This window comes from Mytilus edulis, chromosome 9 (genome assembly GCF_963676685.1).
Source record: "Mytilus edulis chromosome 9, xbMytEdul2.2, whole genome shotgun sequence".
Taxonomy (NCBI): domain Eukaryota; kingdom Metazoa; phylum Mollusca; class Bivalvia; order Mytilida; family Mytilidae; genus Mytilus; species Mytilus edulis.
In genome coordinates this window covers 45,547,632-45,573,104 of record NC_092352.1, presented here as the reverse complement: position 1 = coordinate 45,573,104, position 25,473 = coordinate 45,547,632, and the positions used below count along the sequence as shown (strand labels likewise).

The 25,473-nt window shown below is 31.7% G+C and overlaps 1 protein-coding gene across 39 annotated transcripts in view; it reads right to left on the bottom strand.

Moving 5' to 3' along the window:
- LOC139488479 (paired box protein Pax-5-like) overlaps positions 1–25,473 on the bottom strand; it is an 82,644-nt gene that overhangs the window by 41,610 nt on the left and 15,561 nt on the right. For 13 of the 39 annotated variants that reach the window (XM_071274109.1, XM_071274123.1, XM_071274118.1 and 10 more), the window contains exons 1-2: positions 23,423–23,551; positions 18,624–19,017 (exon numbers count right to left, since the gene is read on the bottom strand). In XM_071274109.1, coding sequence (XP_071130210.1) covers positions 18,624–18,903 — 280 coding nt within the window. In that variant the 5' untranslated portion in view covers positions 18,904–19,017; positions 23,423–23,551. Of the gene's footprint in view, positions 1–18,623; positions 19,172–19,209; positions 19,484–23,422; positions 23,623–25,473 lie in introns of those variants that run through there. The other 26 variants (XM_071274107.1, XM_071274122.1, XM_071274117.1 and 23 more) reach the window with 18 other exon arrangements.

The following is a 25,473-nucleotide window of genomic DNA, read 5'->3' as shown; positions in this document are numbered from 1 at the left end:
GAATCGGGTATACAGATACAGGACGTTGGCCTTCCTCAAATAAAAATAAGAGGATGTGTTATGATTACCAGTGAGACAACTCGCCACCAGAGACCAAAATGACGTAGAAGTTCAAACAACTATAGGTCACCCTATGGCCTTCAACAATGCGCAAAATCTAATTCAAGTTTAGACACCAATCATCGTTCAATTATGTAACATGGGTAGGAGATCTTTATTATCCATGTATATATTATAATGCACCAAAACACCACCCTTCACATAAAACGGAATTATATAGTGTCTAATCCGCTTACGTTTTATCACCTAGTGATACCTTAATTAAAACTACTGGGGTACTATTGATAACTCATATCGATCCATTTTCTAAAGTATAATACAGTTTTAGTTTTGTCAAGCAGTATTTAATAATTTACTAAGTAGATTTCTAAATTTTCGATTATTTCATACACAAAGTTTCAAATCCGGTGCTGTTTTTCTGAAAACAACATCTCTCTCAAACAGATTTGATTGTTGAAAGATATCATACAATCTAACGTGTTGATTAATTTTCTTCTCTTTGTCATTTTCTCACGATTCCCTCTGACAGAGGCTTTGTTTTTTAATACTCTTTTCAAAAAAAAATATCCGGTAAAGAGAATTGAACGTCAAATACGTCATCGCGTTTACTTCTACTTCAATGAAACACACCATATGGTAACAGAAAAATACCAAATGTATGTTAAAGTGCATGCTTAACAATAACAGGACTGGAGAACCAATTGTAATGGCTGATATCTTCTTATTTGAACTCTTGTGGTAAGTCGTCTCATTGGAAATCGTACCACATCTCCTTACAAGTATTTGTTTATGGAGAATCAAATCATAATGACATTTTAAAGTACAATATCTTAGAAAGCTTTTCTATGAATTCAAAAGGTATGTCAGCTTATAACATTTTCTTTAGATATTGAGCTATTGGGACTCTCTGAATATTTTAGACAAAGCATGTATAAGATATTAAACGAGAAATACTTCTGCTTATCTCCATTCTTTTTCACCAGTTTTACTCAGTCGTATAAACTTGACCATTATCGGAATATTTGATTATGTCCACTTGTCAGAGACACAGCCAAAGAATCTTTTGGAACTGTTTCTTTTTTCGTTAACTTTGTGACTATGTTATTGTCATTTTTTACGATATATGGCTTTTGCTTGTATATCCTTCCTCTTTTCGTATCGAAAGAGTTATTGAAAAGGCTATATAACATAAAAATAAGATGTGCATGGTATGATTGTCACAAACATTATTTCTTCAATGTTTGGTAGCGACTATGGATAAGCATTATCTTTCAAGTCAATATCTTTCAAGTCAATAGAAGTATAAAACCATTGATTTTTTATTTCAATTTCAGGAGACCATTAAAATCATCTTATTTTAACTATACACAAATAGCAAGTACGATATACTAAAAAAATCAAAATGATCTCAGCTACTACTAGTCAAAGGGCATTAACTCTTGAAAACCAATATACAGATTTAACTATTGGAAATACAAGCTATTTAAATCAATTGTGCAATGAGTACCAATATTTGTTTACAATAGGATTGTGGTGGAGTGTGAAATGTCTGTATAATCCGCGAATCATTTGTAAATAACCACCGACTACTCATGCAACAAGTTAACATGGCCTTGAGTAACCTGTCGAACAAGCGAAGCAATGAGTGAACATGGCCTTCAACATACAGTTATTTGTATAATATCTAGACCTTTTACGCTTAGCAGTGCGCAAACCATAACAAACTCTGCGTTTCCTTGTACTGCTGGCTGACTCAGATTCTTTGACGAAGAGTTCAATAACTTGAACAATGTAAACATATATATTGTACAAATATATGTTCTTCTACAGGTGGTTTTAACAAGTAGGACATACATATGTGTATATAAGTTCAGATGTTTGTAAAATCGAATGTTGTTTGAAATTATGTTAATGAACACGTCATCGTCATGTACAATCTAAATTTGATTTAAATTTTCATTCAGTAAAGAACCATATCACCATTTCAGGTATTTCAAAATTCAAAAATTCCCACAGGTATGGAAGTAAGATACAAAATACATAATTTATTCAAAAAGAATTCGTATACATAATCTTTTATTTCTTAAAGATAGGCAAAAGATACCAAAGGGACATTCAAACTGAGTCGAATACAAACTAACAACGCCTTGGCAAAAGAAGGAAAAAATACCAAAACACAAACAACACCACAAATCCACAACATAGAAAACAAAATACTGAGCAACATGAACCCAACCAAAACCGGGAGAAAAAAGTATACAATCTAAAAAATATCCAAGAAACTGCTAAAACCCACGTGTCATAGACCAACTGTGAGCAAAAACTGTACTTTTATATTTGAAGTTTGTTAAGTCAATACAGAGGTACATAAGGGGTATAAAATTCCAAAGACCTAAACATTATTTACTGATCCCATTCTTTTCTTGAAACGACAGAGTTTTGTTATAAAAAAAACACACACACAGAAAAACCCCTTGCCACCAAATACTACCCCTGAACTGTATACACTTTATATTGTTTACTGAAAATACAGATCACATTACGATAGATTTTTACCTGTTAGTTATAAAAACATATTTAAAAATATTCGTGACTTTATTGTTCAGTTAAAACATGGTATCAAATATCGGTTTTAAATTCAGAAATATAATAATGGAACTGTTTGTTCAAACTCTCAAGGACGAATGACAGGTATTAAAACTTTATAAAATAAACAGGGGTATATAATAATGGATAATTGGCACAAATCCTCTACTTAGCAGGAACATTGTTAAAATTTAAATATAATTCCTCATCAGAAAGGTTACACCATGAAATGCATAACAATTCATACATATTTTGACTAACTTGTATTTTTGGGTAGCTACTTTACATTGACCTTTTACATTGACCTTTATCCCACAACCCCTGTAATCCTCGTAGGTATATTTTCCCCCAATTTTGGGATGTGATGAAAGTTTTTTGTACCATTTATCGAAATAGTTTTCTTTGTATAGAAAAAAAATTAACGGTGAAGCATATCTTGATATTTAAAACACTTTTTAATTCTCTTGAATAAACATCTCCCTTTTAATTCATAGTATCTATACTTCAGTCACATATTTTAATCAACATTCAAACCTCTGCGTTATTCTTAGATGGGAGCATAGGGATAAATGTGGAAAGAAATATGAATTTAAAAAAAATCTTACCTAAGGAACAAATCATTGCAATGTTCTCCGTGTTAATTTTAGTAATTCATTGTTTTATCTACATTTTTTCCCCTAACATATATTATATAGATACAAAAAAGTGACCCGTCAGTATCAATCACACTTGCCAAGATAATAGCGATCCATCTAAAAATAAGAACAATAACTAGACAGAACCGAGCTTGAAAACTAAGGTGTGTTTCGATACATCACGAATTCATCTATTTACTTATAATAGCTGAAAGTTAAACGATGAAGTACGTCAGACAACAAAGACAAATTAAAAGAAACTTAATCAAAAGTGCGTGCTATATTCAATAAAAATAATTAAGCTACTCAGTTGTTAAAATATCACAACAAAATTTGCAGTTTTCTATACAAAAATATCGGCGGAGTTTTTAAATAGCTATCCTGTTCACTTTTACGTTTTGAAGGCATGCACTAAATGAAACTGATCTATACCAAAAGAAAAATTGACAGTGTCACCTCAGGTGGTAAAAAGGCTAATACTTGTTGCCATGGCAACATAGCAGGTAAATTCAATGTGAAACAAACTAATGAATACAAACAGTTTGAAAGTGATTTTCGCACACATACATTTATTCTTTTCAGCTTGGATGAATAAGACCACGTCGAGTTATCGACTTTGCTTTTCTGCTCCAGTAATTAAAATTTGTAATTTCAATCTAGAAGCGTAATGGTGGGTTAGTCAATTTTATAGGAAAAATACTTCCTTTTCAGTCAGTTGAAAGAGTTTTAAAGGTGGATTTTCTTTTTAAAAGCAGGGTAGAAAATTTGCTTATCACAGCGATAGAAAACGAACAGGATTATCCTGACGCGAAAAGTGAAACGCAACTAAAATGGATTCCGATTTGGTTCCATTTTGTTTCTGTAAAGAAACTGAAATACTCATACCAAACCTTAAATGGAGAAATTTAATTAAACTGTAATCCCTGTTATAATTCGAAAGAAAGAAAGCCAAAAAAGAATTTTGAAAAAAATGTGAACGAACGAAAAACAATCAAAGTTAACCACGGTCCAAATGAATTCCGGAGTTTAAGCTGCACTGTGGTTTTAAATAAGTACATATCTAATCCGCTACAGACCTTGTCCTATGTCAAGGTTAATATACCAATCACAATGATCAATGTATAAATATTTTCATTCAAGAAAATTGCCGTTTGTCGGTCTGCTAGTCATGAGCGTCTGTAGCCATGAGTTGAGATATGCAAAAATAGCACATGTTATACCTGAACGCCTCGAAATACTACAAAACTACTCTAATGGAAAAGAGACAAGTCACTCACTGTTTAAACTTAGAATTTGCTTTGTTGACTGAAAGTATTCAACAATATATAAAAGAGAAAAATATAGAGACCAGCACTTGTAGGATTTTAATATCAAATCGATCGTTTGAAAGAGAGGAGAAAAACCAACAACACAAACACTTTACAAATAGAACAACAAGACGTTGTGCAACTTCGTTATTGAAATATAAAAAGGTATAAAAGTACAGGTCAACATGTTCCCTTGTACAAAAACAGAAGACAAGAGTGAGGAAAACAAACAATGAGTAACAAAATGGAAGCCAGTTAAATGTAAATAATTCAGTAATTAATGTGGGTCATAGGAAGTATCGACTTTGAAAAAAAAATCAAATTATCGACCAAAGCGCTATCGAATCTGAGATCTTTTGTGATGTATGTTTGATATTCTTTATTCAAGTTTTAGGCTTAAGAAGGTTATGAAAGAACACCGAAAGGTATACAAATGTTCAATTACGACAACAGTACCTGCACTGAGTTTGTTAGTTCTTCGTATTTAATATTTGAAAAGTTGTATTCAATATTTTTGATGTATTTCAATTTAACTGATGTAAGATCGATATAGAGGACATTAATATGTATGGTACAGAATATGAACATTAAAACATTCAAAACAGGTAAATTGATACACGAAATACGGTTCAATGTAACATTATGCCTCTGTAAAAATTACAAATAAAACTAAATCAATAATAATAATTTGAATAAAATATTGATGTCAATATTTCCGCCATTGTCTACCTATAAAATTGAAATTCAAAAACATAACAAAAACTAAAACATAAACAAAACAAAAATATTAAAATGAATAATAAGATCTTTAGTTCATATTTCATTTTGATCAGGAATAGTAGTATGTTGTATTTGATAATCTCAGCATGACTGTAGAAGCTTGAAGACCTTTGAATAAGCTAAAATGCAAGATGTTTTATATTGCGGGGATTGCTTTGCCGAAACAGTGAATACGAACAAAAAAAAATAACATGCACGAAAAAATTGGTGAATATGGCAGCTATAATTTCCAATGAAGTGTAAAAAGAAACATGTAGAGCTATGGTATAAAAATCGATGCAAGCAAACAAAACGAGACTCTTCAACATTTAAATCGAGAGGAGACATTCGTTTTTTAATTTTTTTGTCTCCGTTGAAAACTCCTTCATGAATGCCTCTCTTATCAGATTGTATATTTTAATTTTGATCTTATCATTTCTAATGCTACACCTTGTACATTACTAAAACCCTACAAGAAATCTGAAAGGCAAAGAGAAGGTAAATTTGAGAAACTTTATGACTTTCATATATTTAAAGGAAACCGGTATTAAACATATATAATATTGCAGAGACACGAATAAGTTTTCATAAAATATGATGAAATTGATCAACTATGATGACTATGGTGTATGTAAAGTTTAATGCTCGTAAGTTATATATAGGTTACTAAAGTTCAAGCACCAAAAGCCGGTAAATTCAACGTGTTGGCGGTGATACCCCATTCTAAAACAACACCAGCAATAGTTTCTTTGCTTTTTGGCCATGTTGGTTAAAACCGATTGTGACCGAATGTATTCGTTGAAGATCATTCAAGATATTCGTATTTTTTAGTAATGTTCCATACATATATTTATAATTATAAATAACAAAGCGTTCAATTAATTCGAAAGATAAAAAAGTTTGCTTTTTTTATCTTCAAAGTGACCATCAAACGTACTGAGACATCTATCGATCTAAAAATAAATACATCTAGTTATTGTCAATGGAAAAGTGTTTTAACGTTTTATTTTATATCAGATATGTATAATTTGAACAAAGGCTCGAAATACTTTTCACAATCGCCACAATCGCACATGGAACAGGTATTCTTTGAACGAGAAAACAAATTAAAAACATAACTAATATTTTAAAAGGAGAAAAATCGAATTTCGTCCATTAAACCTAGTATGACACATCTTCAATTGAAAGGTATAAAACTTGGATTCCCTAATGGTCTGGACTTTGAAGATATGTATCTATATTTGCGAAGGTATGTGTGCGTCACGCTCTTGATCAAAGTTTGCGATACCTACGTTTTTCCCTTAATGGTTATTTTAAATTCTTTATAAAGTATATCGTAAAATATATATTTCTAAATAAATAACTACTAATAAACGTTAAAACTTTGATGAAAAAAGTTTAACACATTAATATTTAGTAGCTATTTCGGGATGAAAGCCCCATGAGATAAAATTCTCGTAACAAGTCATGCATTTTAATCATAAACATCCCACATAATCAATAACACGTTTTTTTTAAGATTTACTAGGACATAAGATGTTAAATTGTCGACAAATTGCAATTATCCTTTTCAACTAAATAAAGCAGAATCGAGACGCTAACTGTCACACCAAACCTGGAATTCTTAAAAACTTACAGCATTTTTTTTCAAATTACTATTGCTGTCTTTTTTCTGTTGTACAAATAATCTCAAAGCAAAACAAAATCAAACATATCCACTTCACTTAAAAACAATTATGCAAATTCCATTAGGTGGTATGGTTCTATAATTTGTTGGATTTTCTTGATTGCTTCGTTTTTTTAATACTTCTACCAGTCCTAAGTCCACGTGTACTAAACATGCTAACCAGACTTTTCTAAATTTGTCGATGTAGAGGTCCGAAAAATGATTGAATGATAGGTGTTTAACGCTAATTCCAGCGTGGCCATTTTTTTTTATTGACAGGAGAAGGCAGAGTACAAGAAGAGAACAACAGACCATCGAAAGGATATATGCAATCATAGTCAAAGGCACCTGCCATGAACAGGGTTCGAACTCGCAACCTCAGTGTTGACGTGCTAATGATCACAGTAAAACAACTTCTAGGTTTAAAGTATAGTTATTCAACGAATATTCAATATAACATAAATATAAACCTATTAATAAACATACACTGTTGACACAGAGAAACATGTATGTCTCGCCTGTATAAAATTCCAATAGTGTAAACCAAATATTGAAAAACTGCATACCAAATAGTCTGGACTTATCATGAGTGGTTCCCCTTAAACTGACATAATCTAAAACTTAAACAAGTGCACTATATGCAAAGGTATCAAAGGCCATAGAACATGAATGAAGGGGCAGGACCAAATAATTTTCTTGGAAATGAGATGTGCCATGGCTAATACAATTGCATGCAAACAAAACGTCATTTGTGGTTTCACTGACATTAACCTAACAAAGAAAACAAAATGTTGACCTCACAACCACCACTAGCACAGCATGCACCGATTTGGATCGGCTATGCAATTTAGTCGAAGAAAAACAAAGATGTCAAGAACTATTTCTTAAATAGTACAAAAAGTTTGCAAATTATGGAAACAAACATTGGTTTTCCCCTGGTACGCACCTCTTTGCAAAATGGTCAACTTCCTTTCAGGGCAATTAATTCTACTTCTAAACATTGACTATTTAAGGAATGCTCCATTGTGTCATTTAGAGTTTCTTTATCATTTAATAGTAAATATCTTGATAATATCTGTAACCTGAAACTCTTTCCATTCTTCATCCTCACATTGAAAGCTTTATGAAACCCCTACAACTCAGTAAATATACCAACTAAAACCTAGTAATTGTATACTTTGACAAGGTGTTGTAAAGACTGAAAAACCCAACATAAATGAATAACTAGGGCATAAATAAAATATATTTCGTTTTTATGTGTTCTATATACGCTTGTGAAAATCGTTAAATTAATGAAATCCGAACCTTTTGAATAATTTTAAAATTAAGGAGTCTGTTTAACAAACAAACCAAAAATTCAGCAAAAATGCATACCATTTGAGCTAAAATCTAAATGATAAAAGTTTTGCGAGGACAAATGTCCAACAACAGGACATTTTTAAGTATCTCATTACAAGAATTCAAAAACCTAATTTACAGTTTACCATCCTGTTGAAACGAGACCAAATCATAGGCAAAGTTATCAATCAAGCTTCATAAAACTGAATTTTGAATATTTTATTAAAAAACACGATTCTATCATCTCTAACCGACATATAGCCTACATAATAACGCATATCACTGGCAAAGTGTAACAAAAGTAATAAAATACAAATGCTCAATAAAAACCTAAAATATGGCAAATGGGTTGTATAATTTACAGTCAATATTAAAAGCATCAACATGTACCAAAATTGTCCACAAAAGAAAATTCGTGTTATAATTTCGATTTCTTTAATTCACATATGCCATTAGATTTCAATGTGTTCTCTCGATTTAAAACATCATATTCATAAAATAAAATTAAAAGTCTACCAGTTTCTAAAGGTCTATTTGGAGTAAAGGTGTGTTATTTTTGAATTATGTAAATAAGTCTTTTTATTGCCCTCCGTGTGGTGTTTGGGGATAATTAGTTGCAAGTAAAATTTGTAAAGACCTTTGCCAATAAAAATATCTCCAATGACTAAGCAGGACCAAATTAAATTGCCCTCTTGTAAGCCTTATTACCAATCATACATTTTTAATTGTATCATATATATGTGTATACACCTCTTCGGATTGAATCATATACATGCTTTTGATTTGATACTGTTTTATTTCCTGAACGCTAGGGAAACAGTCTCAAAATGGCAGGCGTTATGCATGTCACTGAACTGTTATGATGTTAAATATAAAATGATCATATAGATACCAGATTTTTCAAACCGTGAACGCCAGTCGCGCATTTTGTTTTCAAAAGACTTACCAGTGTCTCTCGAATCAAAACAGTTAAAAAGAACAAAACAAAAAAGGTTGTTTATTAATGATCAAAGAATCCGACAGGTTTTGCCAATTACAGCTAAGATAATACATGTAATATAACTTTTAAGGTTAACAGTTCAAAGGATTTCTTTTAATCTGGAGATTCCACTAGACTGGCCCTGTTTCAATACAAGTGTATAATATAAGTTTCGACCTAAAACTTTTCAGATCCCCAACGAATTTTTTCTTTTGCATTAATTTCATATTTTTGGGCTAATGTTGCTTATGACTTTTTTTAAAACAAAACTCTTTATCCCATCAGAGGTCCGTGATTATACAGACATAGCCCTTCTGAAATAAAGCCAAAAAAGACTAACATTACCATTAATTACTCATACAAATATTGTCACTGACTTCAGTCTGTAGCAACTAGCCTTCTGCTGGCAAATAGCAATAAAATACCAATTTTACTCAACCATGCATATGCGCATTTTGACAATTAATGTTTTCAATGATGTTCGAGACCTAAATATCGGAAAATCCAAAACCCGAAACAAACTTTGAAGAGCTGATCAAACCAAAATAGCCAAATATAGTCAACATGCATCATATTTACTATCAGTTTGTATCTATACTGTTGGTCTTTTTTTTGTACTGGAGTTTCTCACTTATTGTACAATTATTTGAAGCACGTATTATTTCGTTTAGGCCTAATGGTAAACGAATAACTTTAATATATAAGAACACGAATTATGTCTGCAATTATCGACTCTTAATGTGGTAAAAAGTGTGTAGTCAGTGGTTCTTAATGAAGCTTAAAAGCATATAATTCGTATGGGGTAAGGAATTATATTTAATCCATCGACATGATTATGGCTGATATCAATGACTCTCTGCGAGAGCATGATAATGTCTGTATAGTCACGGACCTCCGATGGGATAAAGAGTTGTGTCTGAAATCAGTGACTTTGTATGGGATAATGACAGTCTGTTACATGGACTCTTTTGAGGATTATTGGTTATGTCTACGTGCATCCACATTCTCTACGTTGAACATTTAAAATGATGCCGTATCATTGATTCCATATGAAGTAAGGACACACAGAGAGTTAAAACTAACTCTGTGTCGAGTAATGAACTATGTATGATGATTCTCAATAATAACAACCGATTCAGTATGATTATGGCTTATGACTGTAAACATTGCATTGCTTACAGGTGTTGTGTAATTATCAGTAGTATAGTGAGAAGCCCCTGTTACCAATTATCCTGTGTAAGTTATGTAGACGAAAAGGGTATCTGCATGCCGTATTAAATTTAAGCCTAATAGCTTTTGTGATTACCTTTCCCAGCCATTGGGTTGATAATACTGCAGGTTACTGGTAATATATAGTCTCAGAAGATACCACCAGCCTTATATTGCTAAAGAAAATCTTCTTCATTACTCCAGACATAAAGGGCCTAAGTCATATTTGGCTCAGTTTTATTTTTAGCTTTTCAGTGTTCTTCAACTTTGTTTCTATTTTGGAATTTCAACTGATCAGATTTTAACACCACTAATGAGTCTTTGTACTGCACGAGTGGCATACTTCATTTTAATCCTGGTATTGTAATGAGCTGTAAGTGTAAGTAATGATTGGCATGTATCTACTAAGCATATACCATGTGGAGCATTAAAACCAAAGTTGACTATATCTTAATAATGAATTGTCACCAACCCTTAAAAGGTTGATGCTATTCATGAAGGTTAATTTTCTATACAACGAAACGGAAACCACAATGCAATAGGAATGAAACATTATATCAAAACAGTACGCATTGTTTCTTGGTTACAAAAATGTGTAGATATTTTCAAGAAAACAAATATACTAATTGTGTTTTGCTTTTGTCATACTCTTTTTGGTCTGACTTTCCAATTACTGGAATAATTGCAGTAATCAAGTTGTTGAATGTATAAATGAACAGATGTAGAAATAGCTGGGATGATTATTTTTTTTTAAATAGTCGATGCTTGCTTAAAAAGCTAATCTGAATAGAGAAGGGAAAACTGTGAAGATATATTTTGTATTGCAGTAATTTTGGATATATACTTTTTTAGAGGATTTAAGGGGATAGGGGCAATGGACCAAGCCCGCATTATGGAGCTTTATATAAGATATATGCATAGACTATCATGTATGTATATGTATGTATAAGTCGTGTAGGTAACAATGCATTTATAAAAGTAGACTGGTGACTATGGGATATATGTTAATGAATTAAAAATTATTCTGAATCTGAACTCTCAACAGCATTCAAGACTTTCCAGCTAAAGGTGTGATGGTGCTTTCTTTGAAAATCATTCGGAAGACTATGCACTTTTTACTGGATAAAATGACAAAGCATACATATAATGATGTTATTATAAATTTAAACATTTTGGTAAAAAGCGTGTGTTAAAATGAGGCTACATAATAATACACTTATGCAATGTCAATGCATATATAGAAGCTGTCCACATGAAGACTCCAATTTCATTATAAACTTTCGTTGCTAATATATATCCTTCCGTCATATCCAGCAAAACAAACGACGTTCTTTTACCCACAAAACATATTCAAACATGTTTTTTTGTCCTTTTGGAGAAAGTGTTGAATATAGCGGACAGGTAATCACGGCACAGGTATACATTATTGATAAGACAATACCTGAAGATGATCATCACTGTAATTATGTTTTCTACTTTAATCGTCTATTTTATTCCTTGGAGATATCTACCCTTTACTATTCTGACAAGTCTGATAATGTTTGCATGCCAAGTTCTATTAACGATTGTGTTTTAGTTTCACTTCCCCGTCCTCCTATATTTGAATATCTATTTCAATGTAAGCATGCGAAGAATATGTTTACTCAGACCAAATATTGTCTTTGTTTCATCTGACAACTAGTAAGCAAATACTGTAATCAAATATTGAACTATTCATCAACGTTAACAAACTTTATAGAAGTGAATGGCGATTTTGAAATAAGACTGCTGCATTGTTTTTGATATTGACAAGTCAGCTTGAATTTGTTCTTATTGATTGAGACAGAAGCTAAATCTTTGTTTGTTTATAGATGTATAACTGCAAGGTATTGTCAAGAAAGCCATATCAGCTATATATCATTTAAAAGCAATTGGTAAACCGGCTATTAAAAAATGTAAAAAAAACATTGGGTTGTGGGTTTAACGGATAATATAAAATAGAATAATGGCTTATTGGGTCAGAGAACTGAAATTCCTTACCAAACATTTTAACTACCAACATGTAAATAACATTATCTACAAATACATACAAAATGAATACAAAAATGAAATCTCGTCATGTCAAAATGAACTAATTCAAAACTATAGCGGCCAGACTTTCATAAACTAATTGTAAACGAAAACCGACACCAGAAAAAGTAACATAACATAACATTAACATGCCACCATATAGACATATGACTTAACATTAGAGTCACTAGCATACAATAACACAGGGACAAAGCATGTCGAATTACAAAGTATGTAAGAAAACGATATCAAATGGACATTCAAATGCAAAATTCGGTGACAAACTGACAACGAGCGCCAAAGCAAAATGTGTACATATTTTATATAGGATCGTATTCTTTTCTAAAAAGGCAACTTGAAGTGAATAAATTAAACTGATACTGGCAGTATAATCTGTCCTGCTAGGTAACCCAAAGTAGTTGTTGCATGGGTTTTACTCTTGTCTTTGTGAATGCTAGTGACTTTAGTTATCAGTGATGTATCAATGGTGGCATGAAATATATGATCAAATGCAAAAGAGTGGGAAAAAGTACTAGTATTCATTTCTGATTTTAAGGCAACATGAAGCGAATATATCTTTTGCAATATAAAGCAACCATTGGCCACTATACAATTTATTGATAAGGAACTGGACAAAATTAAAGGTGTAGATAGAGGTGGTCGCAAAAACAAATGATACCTACAAAACCTTTAATATATTAAATCAATATGTATGAGTGAGATAATGACCCTGTTGATAATTATTATTTCTGATGTTAGATGACATGCATTGAATAACCAGTATTTTACAATGACTGTATGTACTCAGAGACATATGACCAGGGAATTGGACAAACAAGTCACTTCATTCTTTCACTGAGAAGATAAAAGTCAAATTGAAGCTGTCTAGATACATGGATGCTTGTTTGGTTCTCTGCAAAATAATCATCAAGCTTTATACCATTCATTGGCATAGAAAAAACATCCTGATAGTGTCAGCGTAAATCAACTTGTATATACACGTTCTTACAAATCGGTACTTTGACCAATACTATTCTTCCCACTTCTCCGACAACAAAAATATCAGGAATGCAATTTAAGCAATCAGTGGTGCTATTAACAAATGGACTATGTTATTCTATAAAATTAGCGGAAATTGACAAAACATTTGTAAATTGTAATAAAGTAAAAACCTCCATTCATTAACGAGTGCGACTTCACAACAATGCAATGAACTACTACTCGCAAAATGACGCAGTAAGACTTGTGAGCTGAGATCTTTATAGAATTTTAATAATTCATATCAATTTAAAGGAAGCCAAGAAAGGTCAGGAAGTTCTGAATTATTGAATATCGATAAAAAAGATTATCATACTGGACATTTAAGTTCAGGACAGAATACAATAAGCTACCAAGAAAGAAACTAATTATGTTGTTTTTCTAACAAGATTTAAATGGAAGTAAATTGATTGCGCCATAAAATGCAGTTATAAAACTGCTGTATGTGTTTGTCACAAACGTGTTTTCCTCTTAGAGCTAGCAGGAACAAAAATATTCCACCTTTATACTGTTCCCATGAGCTGACTTTTTAATGTTTACTTAAACACTTAGAAAAACTTGCAGAAAGTGTTGTTCCAGATGACAATGAAATGAATTTGATATCCCACCCCACTCATTAAAATGCTAGCAACGGGTCTTGCATTTATATTGCAATTGGTGGCATAGTAATATTAGCAGGATGGATATTACCACTGAGTATATCCTTATATAACCAAGTAGATATAATTCAAAATAGTAGCAAATAAAAGCAAGGATACTAATTACAGCTTTAAAGATATAAATGTCATTCTTGGGGTCTCGAAATAAGTACAAATGGATGAAATAATGAAACTCCTGGACCTATCACAATATATAACCTGGAACATATTTCTACGAAAAGCATTACTCTTTACTATAAAGATATTCATATTCAGTTGTTTGCCCAATTATCATTTTAGTCATCCTAATAAATTTGATGAAAATGCAGAACTTTTGAATTGAGAGTATGTTATGAGACATTCACTAGGAACAGACACTTACATTTGGTCTTCCATATAAAGGAGTTCAAATTCATTATAAGACATCAGTAGTCATGTGGACAGCATGAAGTGAATTAACCATAAGGTTTTGTATTAAATTGAACAGAGCCAAGTGAAAGATCTTACCGTCGTAAACAAAACGGACATTTCAAGTGTTGTGGATTATTAGTTTTATTTATTTAGTGGTTTTAAAGTGACAAATTCAAAACATTACATAAGCATTCAAACTTATTGGGAATCCTGTACAGTTATATATCTGCAACCTAGGAAGTCATCACATTGTACATGTTTACTGCCATATAGAAATTAGATAATACTTATAAGATAATTGAAAACTGAAAGTAATCAAACATCAAACCTTCAAATGACTTTATATAAAAGGTCAGGCGATGACATTCTTTGTGGGTACAACTCAGATCTTGAGATAAAAGATAAAGTATATACCACTTATAGAAGTGAAGATTCATAATGCCCCAAGTAAAGACATATGGCCATATACTGTCCAGATACAATAGATAAACTTTTTAAAAACTTTACCTTGGGGACGTTTGTGTTTTTCCGTTATACACAGGCGCCATATCAGTGTGATCATATTTTCAAAATAATTACTAGAAGGATGTGTATGACCACTGTGTGTCATAGCGTCATTTAATTTGGCAAAAATGACAATGCAGTTTCTAGATTTATTTTCTCATCTAAGAACCACTTCAAGTCTATCTAGTTTCAACAGCCATGATATATTAAAATATGACAATTAAAACTAGCTGAGTTTTTTACAATCAATGTGTAGTCATCAATATGAAAATGTATACATCATTCTGAAGACCAGCTCAAGACCAGACAAACGAAGTTGATGGAAATAAACAAATTGTACATATGCACCCTGGTCAAGACATGCATGCAAAATAAACTAGCGCATAAATGCAATATTAACCAAGATATGGTCATACACTCATCAAAAGGATAAGACTATGCAAACAAACCATCCCAAATACCTGCAAAACTGAAATTCTAAACAATCTAGATTTCAAACAATTAAATCCGTAACTTTAAGCGAAGAACACGCACGCCAAATTAACTAAGACAGGATCCTGAATAAAACACAATAACCATGCAAAATTATAGAAGATGGGTTTACAAACAAACCTTCATAAACAAATTCATAAAATTATCCGTACAAAAAAAGCTCATATCAGGTTCTAGTTATTTAATGTTCATTTTCTTCCCATAGAATTGAAGCAACACATGTAAATTCCATCATAACAATGACAAAGTGAAATCTGATACCCTATGATTGTATACGGATGGCAACAAATATGTCACTTACAATATAGTATTATGTAAATTATGTAAAAAAGGAATTTACGAGTAAAGTGAGTACACATACATATATCACCCTGCTGTCTTGAGTTTGGTTAACTCCTAAATACATAATTAAAGTAACATTAACCATAGGTGATGATGATGGTGGTTATGATGATGAATGAGCTCATGCTGATGAATGAGCTCATGCTGAATTTCAAAATGACCAACCAACAAGTTTCAGAGATAGGATATGAATTGTACATCAATATATTTAAAGTACACCGAGAGGACAAAACCTATTAAGAACGAACAGTTTCCATTTATGACTTCATAAAGAGAAAAACACTGACCATGAAAACAGTTATATTGCCATTATTAAATAGTAATTTTGACTACTTTAATCAAACACCAGTATAAAAGTAGGGATTGAGTTTCTATGAAGATTCTCTTTTAAACAGTTACTACTTTGGACTACTAGTCTTAACTAATGATTGAGCTTCAGAGAAAATTGAGATTTAAAGTTACCATTTTGACCTACTTGTCTTAACACTCAAGGAAAATGTTACAGTTGTGACAGTAAGAACACATGTGTCATATGTTTAGCTGAACATATTTTTATACTCATAATAAATACATAATTAACATGGATTAAAGTCACCATAACAATAAAGGTTGTGTTGATAATCTTAGTTTGTTGATGGTGGTAGTTAATTGTGATGATGATGCATCGTATCATACAAGGGAAATTCCATTATACAACTAAGAAGAGAAAAGAGGTGTCATCAAGAACATCAAGATATAAGATAACCGAGACAACAAACTCAAATAGAACAAAAACAATCTACTTGTCTCAACTAAGGATTGAGCTTCAGAGAAGATAATATTTTTGATATACAATCTCAATTTACTAGTCTTTATGTTCACAGTATTGAGTTTCAGAGAAGATACTGATTTTTGAGTATCCATCTCAACATTCTAGTCTTAACTCAGTATTTAGCTTCATAGAAGATACTGATTTTTAAGTTACCATTTTGACCTACAAGCATGCCAAGTCTTAACTAAGGATTGAGTCTCAGAGAAGATACTAATTTTAAATTACCATCTCGACCTAATATTCTTTATAAAGCCCTCTGTTCAAGAGAAGATACTGATTTAGAGTTACCACTTTGACCTACTATTCTTAATCCTTGTGTAAGGTGTTACAGTTGTGACAGATATAAACACATGTGTCATATGATTAACTTAACATCTTATTTTTTACTCCTAAATACATAATTACGGTCAGCTTTACCATATAGGTGTTGATAATGATGTTGATGATGATGTTGATGATGGTTTTGGTTGTGATGTTGCATGTTGTGATGCATTTAATTAATCATGGGTAAGTTCAATCAACAACTAGAAGAGAGAAAAGAGATGGGTTGTACATCAAGATATAAGAAAACCTAGAGAACAAAGCCAAATAGAGTAGAAAGCTTCCATTGATTGACACTATAAAGAAGAAATACTCTTACCATCAACTCAGTTTGACTACCATGAATACAATGTTTTATTGAGTTTAAAATTAGAAATTATGACTACTTAAATCAAGATACCAGTATAACATTTAGAATTGATCTGCAGAAAAGATTCCCTTTTAAACAGTTACCACCCCAAACAACTACATGAAGTCACAACTAAGAATAGAGATTCAGAGATGATATTGATGTTAATGTACCATCTCGGCCTACTACTCTTTATAGCTAAGAATTAAGATTCAGAGAAGATACTGATTTTAACGTTACCACTTAAGGTTTGAGCTTCAGAGAAGATACTGATTTTAAAGTTACCACTTTGACCTACTTGTCCTCACCCCTCGTGTAAGGTGTTATAGTTGTGACAGTAACAACACCTGTGTCATATAATTAACTGAACATCTTTTTATAAATACAGGGATTGTTAACATGGATCCTTTTATGTCCCTCTACGGTTTTTATTAAACCTATTATTTGGCCATATAATGTTCCAAAATCTTTACACGAAGGATTAAAAACACGTGAAATAACACAACACTGGTAAAAGAAAAACAGGCCGTGTACTTATTCATTTTAGTGGTTTGATTTAATTTCCTTGAGCTTATAAAGGAAATAGCATCCAAACAATTTTCTCATAGAATTCTTTTGTTAAAATTTGAACAAAACCATAGTTTATCTTCGACAACAATTATTTTTATTGACAATTAGAAAAATAACTTGAGGCGGATATCGATCACGGGTTATTTTCTTAAAAAAATATAATTAATACTTTTAAATAAAAAATGTTAATTTATGGAGTGTTTTTTTGTACTACAAGCCTTTAAGGTGTGCAGACCAACAACTTGATGTGATCGTCATTTCTAAGTCATTTTCGTGGTTATAATAAAATGACGAGGACACATATAATGTCATCTTATTTTGACAAATTGCGTGGTATTATATTGTCGATGGGGTAATGCAGGGAGACGGCAAAAAAGTAGCATTTTATTTCCCGCTCAGAAAACCATTATTATACAAAATAAAAGTAATACCAACCATCAATAAATGGTTTTTAACAGTTAAATAAATATGGTTAGTGTAATATACAGTGAATTTTTTAAAAACAAGTGTGTTATTTACATCGTGCTGGTTCAATTGACATAGACACATGGCCGCTTACCTTTCACTGATTTGATTTTGTCGTGTTCCTCGTTATTGTTGTTGTTGCTGATGCTGATAGGAACCGTAATATAATTGTTGTTGACTTGGGATAAGATGGTTGTTGCTGCCTGTTGTAAGATATCTGTTGTTGCCACTTGTATAATTTCTGCCTCTGTTGGATGTAAAATTTCTTGTTCGTTTACATTGACATTATGTATTTCTGTTGTCACTGTAACGGTCTGTTGTTCTTCTTCTGTTACGCTCTCTGGAGAGGGCTCCCGATTGGTTTCCACTTCCATTGGGACTTGCTTCAGCTGTTTTTCGATACGGTATCACTTGTTTTGAACTGTATGGAAGACTGACCAACCGCTAAAACCCCTTCAGATCCTCTCTTCTTAATTACTACGGTTGATCTGTAAATAGTTTCTATACAATAAACCTTTGGAATCAATAAACCACATTTTCATTCACAAAAAAATAAGTATTGTCTCATGCGAAACTTCCGAATATACACATGGTAAAATGTTGACAGTGCCCATCCAGGTATGGAGGTCTGTGAAACGTAAATGAGAGCATTGCACCGTGAAGACCTGTATAAAACTTACCTGTCAATACCAGCCAGTCGTCCGTAGATAGGACAAGGCCCACAAATGAATGTCTACCTGCGAACCAGGTGTGCAACTACAACGCGGAGGAATACAAGCACAAAAATATTTCAGTTTGATTGAAATGGATACACAAAAGTTATGGACGACGAAAAGAAGCGCTTTCTATTCTACTTATTGTGTCTAATTTCCATCATACATATTTAAAGTTCGGAAAGAGTGCTGATTGGTCGACCATGGCTTTCCCGCCATTAAAAAGCTATCGTCACAGCCCGAAGGTGACATTCCTTATTTACGTGAGAAAACACTTTGTATGCAGGTATACTTGTATACCTGAGAGATGAATAACAAATTGTGTATTGAGGAAAATTCTGAAATATTGTATTTTTCAATTTTGTTGATCAATATTTTAAATGGAATATAGTGGTTTTGTGTTTTAATATGATAATCAAAGCTTACGTATGCAAACCAATTGGTTGCTTTAGAAAATTACGGGACATATTTTACTTGTAACTTGAGTGTTACGCAGGAAAGTCTAATGGCGAAGACTGTATTAGTTACCACATCGTGATGAAGCAGTTTTTTAACAGTCTTTCCGGCTGCCGTTATAATCCCGGATTCAATTTCATTTCTATGTCGCACCCGTTTGCTTTATCGGTCAGCTGCAAACTACATTACAAATAGGACTTTCAGTGTGCCTTTTATTTATTTCTAAAAATTCTGTTTTTTCAATTAGGAATGGTTAAATAAGTATTTCCAAGACTCTTATGCAAAAAAGATAATCAGAAATTAAAATATACGAGTTGAAAGTTTCATGCATGGTCTTAAATTTCCCTGGTCTACATGGTTCATTTTCTCCCTAGTTGTAAATGTAAATATACACAACTTACATCACTATTTCACTTGTAAGTAACTTGGACCTTGTATTAACATATGAAGATATGTCAAATAGTGTGTTCTTCCTTCGGGGGGAAAACACCAAACAAGTACATAAAACTACGTGTACATGTAACAAAACTAATGACGTAACAAAATGTCATCTTTCTAAATATTATAGAACATTTCATTCACAAAAATGTTGACATTTTACACAAATAAACATATGTAAATTAACATATACTATCGATTCAATTGTTTGCAAGCTGATCCCAAATACAAATATTTGTTTTAAGGTTGAAAAAAAATAACTTGACACTTGTTTGAAGCGTTGTTTTCTTTCTTTCCAAATGAAGAAAAGTGAAACATGAAAATGAAACTTTGTTTCAAGTCATTGTAAATATTAAATGTTTTTATTGTTGTTTCATTACCGATAAATAATTAAAATTCCAGCGAAAAATATCTTAACATAAAAAATCAAAGTAATAAATACGGTTATCTTTGAATAGATTAACATTGAATAATAGTATAATTTTTCTACTTGTGGAGAATAAAACTGTAAAATTAATCTCATTATACTTCCTTTAAATCTTTTAAACCAAGCAAACTGTTCAACAAGGTTTGGAGAATATCTAAAATGCTAAGCACTACTTTTTATTTACTTTTCTTTTACATAAAAAAAATAAATAAGCTGTGTGTTGACAGTTCAAATATTTAAAATGGTCTTTTACAGGTTATGTCATAATAACCATTCGGTGTATGATAGCTCAAAAGGGATATATCATTTTCAGTGCCCAAAAAATCTTTAATTTTTGAATTTAGCAAAAATGTTGACAAGTGTATTAGTTTAGAACAATAATTGCAGTTTTGAATAGCAACTTTTCCAGAAAATCAACAAGTTGATAGCTTGATCCCACCGAAGAACAGCCTCTTCCAATGCATCATACTTATAAACAATCAATCCGTATTAGGAAATTTTCTATAAACCAAAAGTTGTCGCTTTTTATGTTATCGTTTGCACATTGCAATAGTTTCTGTTGAATCGATAAAAGCTTTGTTTTGAACAGTAAAATGCTATCCCATTTTGGGGCATCATATCCAAAACGGGCCCGGATATAATAACCCAATTTCTGATTCTCTTACATTACTTTGTGACTAGTTAAAGTTACTTAGTAAGATTAAAAGCAGGTCATTTTTATAAAGCAAAATGTATAACAATAAAAGAAAATGACTGTTAACGGCAGAAGTATCTTTTCTCAAATGAAAGTAAAGTAAAAATTACTTTTCATTCGAATTTTACGATATAGTTTTAAATCGTAGATCGACAAATTCTGGGACTTACAGGTAGTTACGAATATATTAATAAATTAGAACAATTCTATAAAAAAAAAACATTAGCTTCCTATGATACCAACGATTGCGGAACAATGGCACTCAATCCTCGATTGTATCCAAAAATATAAACACTTCTTGTGATCGTAATACTATAAATAAGGGCACCAAGAACTCAGGAAGAAACCCTCTGGTTATTTAAAAAAAAATCTAAGTTAAAAATAAATCTTTTATATTTAATTTTGTATTTGCACTTCGGTAACAATTTAATCATTAAAAAGGAGACTGAATATATTAATGAGACATTCAACTCTCACAAGTCTAAGAAAGACGAACAACCGGGGCAATGGCAGGAAAAAACAAAAATACAAACAAGTCCACAAAACAATACTTATACCAAAGATTGAACAGACCATGCAACAAAGTATTTCTGCCCCCCCCCCCCCCCCCCCCAAAAAAAAAATCCCCCGTCATGCACCGTTATGCTGCTGGGGAAAAAATATTCGGGTACAAGTCTTTTTCTAAGTTAAGAAAAGAATACCCTTCAACAGGTCCTCACAGTTGAACATTAAGATCGCTGTATTTGTTGACTAACTTTAGAATCCATATTAGGTTTAAATATTTTTAAATTGACTGTTGAAGAAATAATGTCGTTCGACAAGTAAACAAATGGGCAAAATTTCCATAAAAAATCGTGTTTCCTTACAAATTAAAACTTTTAATAGGATAACCACTAACATATATATTTCATAAAAAGGGTCAGGAAAATTGTGAAATAAGAGTTTTTTAAGAATTTCTCTAATCGTCTCTTATTTTATTACTGGAGTCGTTTTCCCATTGAAAATAGTTGAGGGTAGTTAAGCTGTACACAGTTTAAAAATTCTTATAACAAACTATAGGTACACAGGTACAAAAGAAGTTTTATTTCTTCTTGTATTAACACACCTATAGAAAAATCGACTTAAGCTGGAGTAGACAATAACTGCTTTCATTGACGGCTCTGTTTTTTAAAGAACTCCTACGGGTATAGGTTATACTCAAGTTATTTGTATTGAATAACTACGGTTTAGTAGTATTGTTATACACAATAATAAAGCTTAATTATTGAAAATCGTCCTGGTTAATTGGGGGTAGCGGCTAGGATAAGTACATGACGTTTCTCAATGATTGTGCTTGAAAATACAACAGTTCCGTTTCTACTATTTCAAACCCAAAAAATATCTAAAAGATACTTTTAATTCGTTTAAATGACTTAACAAAATGTGTAGTATACGTCATAAAGGCAGAAACCAAACAAGATAATATAACAAGAAAAAACTGTAAAACCACAAATGACACTATTAATGATAGTCTATCGAATATTAAAACTGTAAACATCTTTCATATAGAATTAATGAGTTGAGGTATCATTGTCATTACGTGAAATAATCATATCTAAAAGAAAAGAGAAAGTGATACCGATACATTTCAAGAGATTGAATACATTACAACTTTTTCTATCGCTTTTTTTTGTACGAGAACTTTAAGTACAACCCTTCTGTGACAACAGATTAAAATTGGAAAGTTTTTCGCGTACTTTACAGAAAATCGATTAACATATTCACAGTTTATAATAATATAAAAAAAACACATGTAAGAAATATTTACAAAATATCATTATTGGCTTTGCAAAAAAAAATCGTCGGGTAAATTTGTATACAAATTATTCTGCGGAAAAACTCTTAAAAATAATTTAAATTTTAAAATACCCTTTTTTATTACACCATGGGTAATTTAACACTATAACGAATCGTTGAGAAAGAAAAAAAGACGGTAATAAACATCAAAAACGAATTAATGTCTAGCAAGTACCGAGCGGAGACTCCGATCTCTACACCCTTACTTCGACTTCAACTGTCCGTTCGTTTTAAAAACAAAACAAAGTGCATAAAGCAATGGTCTTAAGAGCACTCGATCAAGTGTGAAAGCAGAGTAATCAATATGAAATAGTATAAAGTTGACAAACCTTGGTACTGATGCGTGTCAGGCAGTCATCGATGACGACCAAAGCCAATATACAAACTGCTTTCAAACTCACTCAACCCCAGTCAAATCCTAGTATTCAATGCGCTTGACACCCAAGGTAGAAAAGTACCCGGATTGAAACAAGTTGTAATGCGTCTATTTAAACACCCCTCTGGCAAACTTGACGAACAACAAAGGACTACCAAAATTAAATCTCTATTCATATGTCAATTTAATTTCCATATAATCAAAGGATTAACGGTAATTGAAATTGTAATGAAATTTGAACAAATCCCTTATTTTTCAATTAAAGATTTTAATTAAAGAAAATAAATTATCAAAATACATATAAAAACATTATGTCAGAAGGTTATAGTTATACTCAGAGACATATGTACTGATGTATATTTAAACTAAAGTAAACTTCACAAATCTGTGAAAAAATTCCTGTCACGATTTTTTTTTAAATCTTCCCTTTTTCATATTATTCCTTATAATCATTACCATATTTCTTAACCGTAAACTAAAGATCAAATGCAACTAATAATAATAATATTTTCAATGTTGTTTTTTGGGGTTTTTTTTGTGGGTTTGGGGGGGGGGGGGGTAAACGAAGTCTCCACAGTAAACAGAAAACTTTTTAAAGAAAAATATAAATACTCTGAGAAATGTTTAAATTTTGTTTTTTTATTTTCCCTATGGCATCTTCCGCCTCTTTTTGTACACCTTAAAACGACAGAAAATTAAATAGTATAATCAGGCATATATATAATACAAGAGATTCGCAATTCTAGTAGAATCTAAGTAACGATAAATGAAATCATTATCACGTGGGTTCCGGAAGCGATTGTATTATATATCTCTGGCATAATGCATATCTTTTCATTTCACATAGATATATAAGAAGATGTGGTATGAGTGCCAATGAGACAACTCTCCATCCAAGTCACAATTTATAAACGTAAACCATTGTAAGTCAAAGCGCAGTCTTCATTACAGAGCCTTGTCTGAATAGCCTTTTTCATTATATGTTACAATGTGGTTTTGCGTACCAAACAATTGTGTGACTAGATACTTTGCATACGATTCTGCTCGGTAGCCAGTGCCTAGGTTTATACAGAAAAAAAACATTTAACTAAATTGGGCTTTGGCAGTCAACACCAAGATGGATCTAACGAGTTGTCTGATTGGCTGACACCCGCTCATGGATATATTTTTGCCATGCGACAGAGACGTTATCGACATTTTTATTTATCATGATTTACTCTTAAAATGCAATATAGAATTAAATCATTAGGAATGACTATAATATTTTCCCTGTCTATTCGAAATGACATAAAAAAAAATGTGTAAGGGTTCCGCGGAACCCAGTGTCTCCCCTACTTTTGCTGTTAGTCGCAGACTCAACAAAAATGAAGAAAAAAAAGGAAAAAAAATATTCCTCTTGATATTATATTTTAATTAATATAAAAATTCTGTCCATTTTTGTAAAAATCCAGGAACGTTTATGTAAAAATCCAGGAACGTTTATAAATCTAATAAATATTTTAAAAACTTTAACAGCAGACTGTATGTAATGTTAACTGAAAGAAAAAACCAAGTCCATATATATAAGTGCAATACAGATAAACAGGTACAAAATTTTAACAAAATTTCCTTCTAGATACTAGCTTATGATCATAAACATGCTCCTGACCAACTTTTGCAGAAATTCAGGTTAGTTTAAGAAAGTTATTAAAATGTCAAAAAACTTTAACCACAGAGTGAACGTAATGTTTCCCAGCAGAAAAAAAAACTAAATCCAGTTATAAGTAAAATAAGTAAAAATGGAATTTTATTTTTACAAAATTTACTTAGATACTTGCTAATGATCCTAAACAAGCGTCTGTCCAAGTTTCGTAGAAATCCATGATAGTTTAAGAGTTATTTTAAACATTTCAAAAACTTTAATCACCCGAGTGAATATTTGTGGACGCCGCCGCCGCCTACTACGTCGACAACGTAATGTAGGATCGCTATGTCTCGCTTTTTCGACTAAAGTTTAAGACTTGA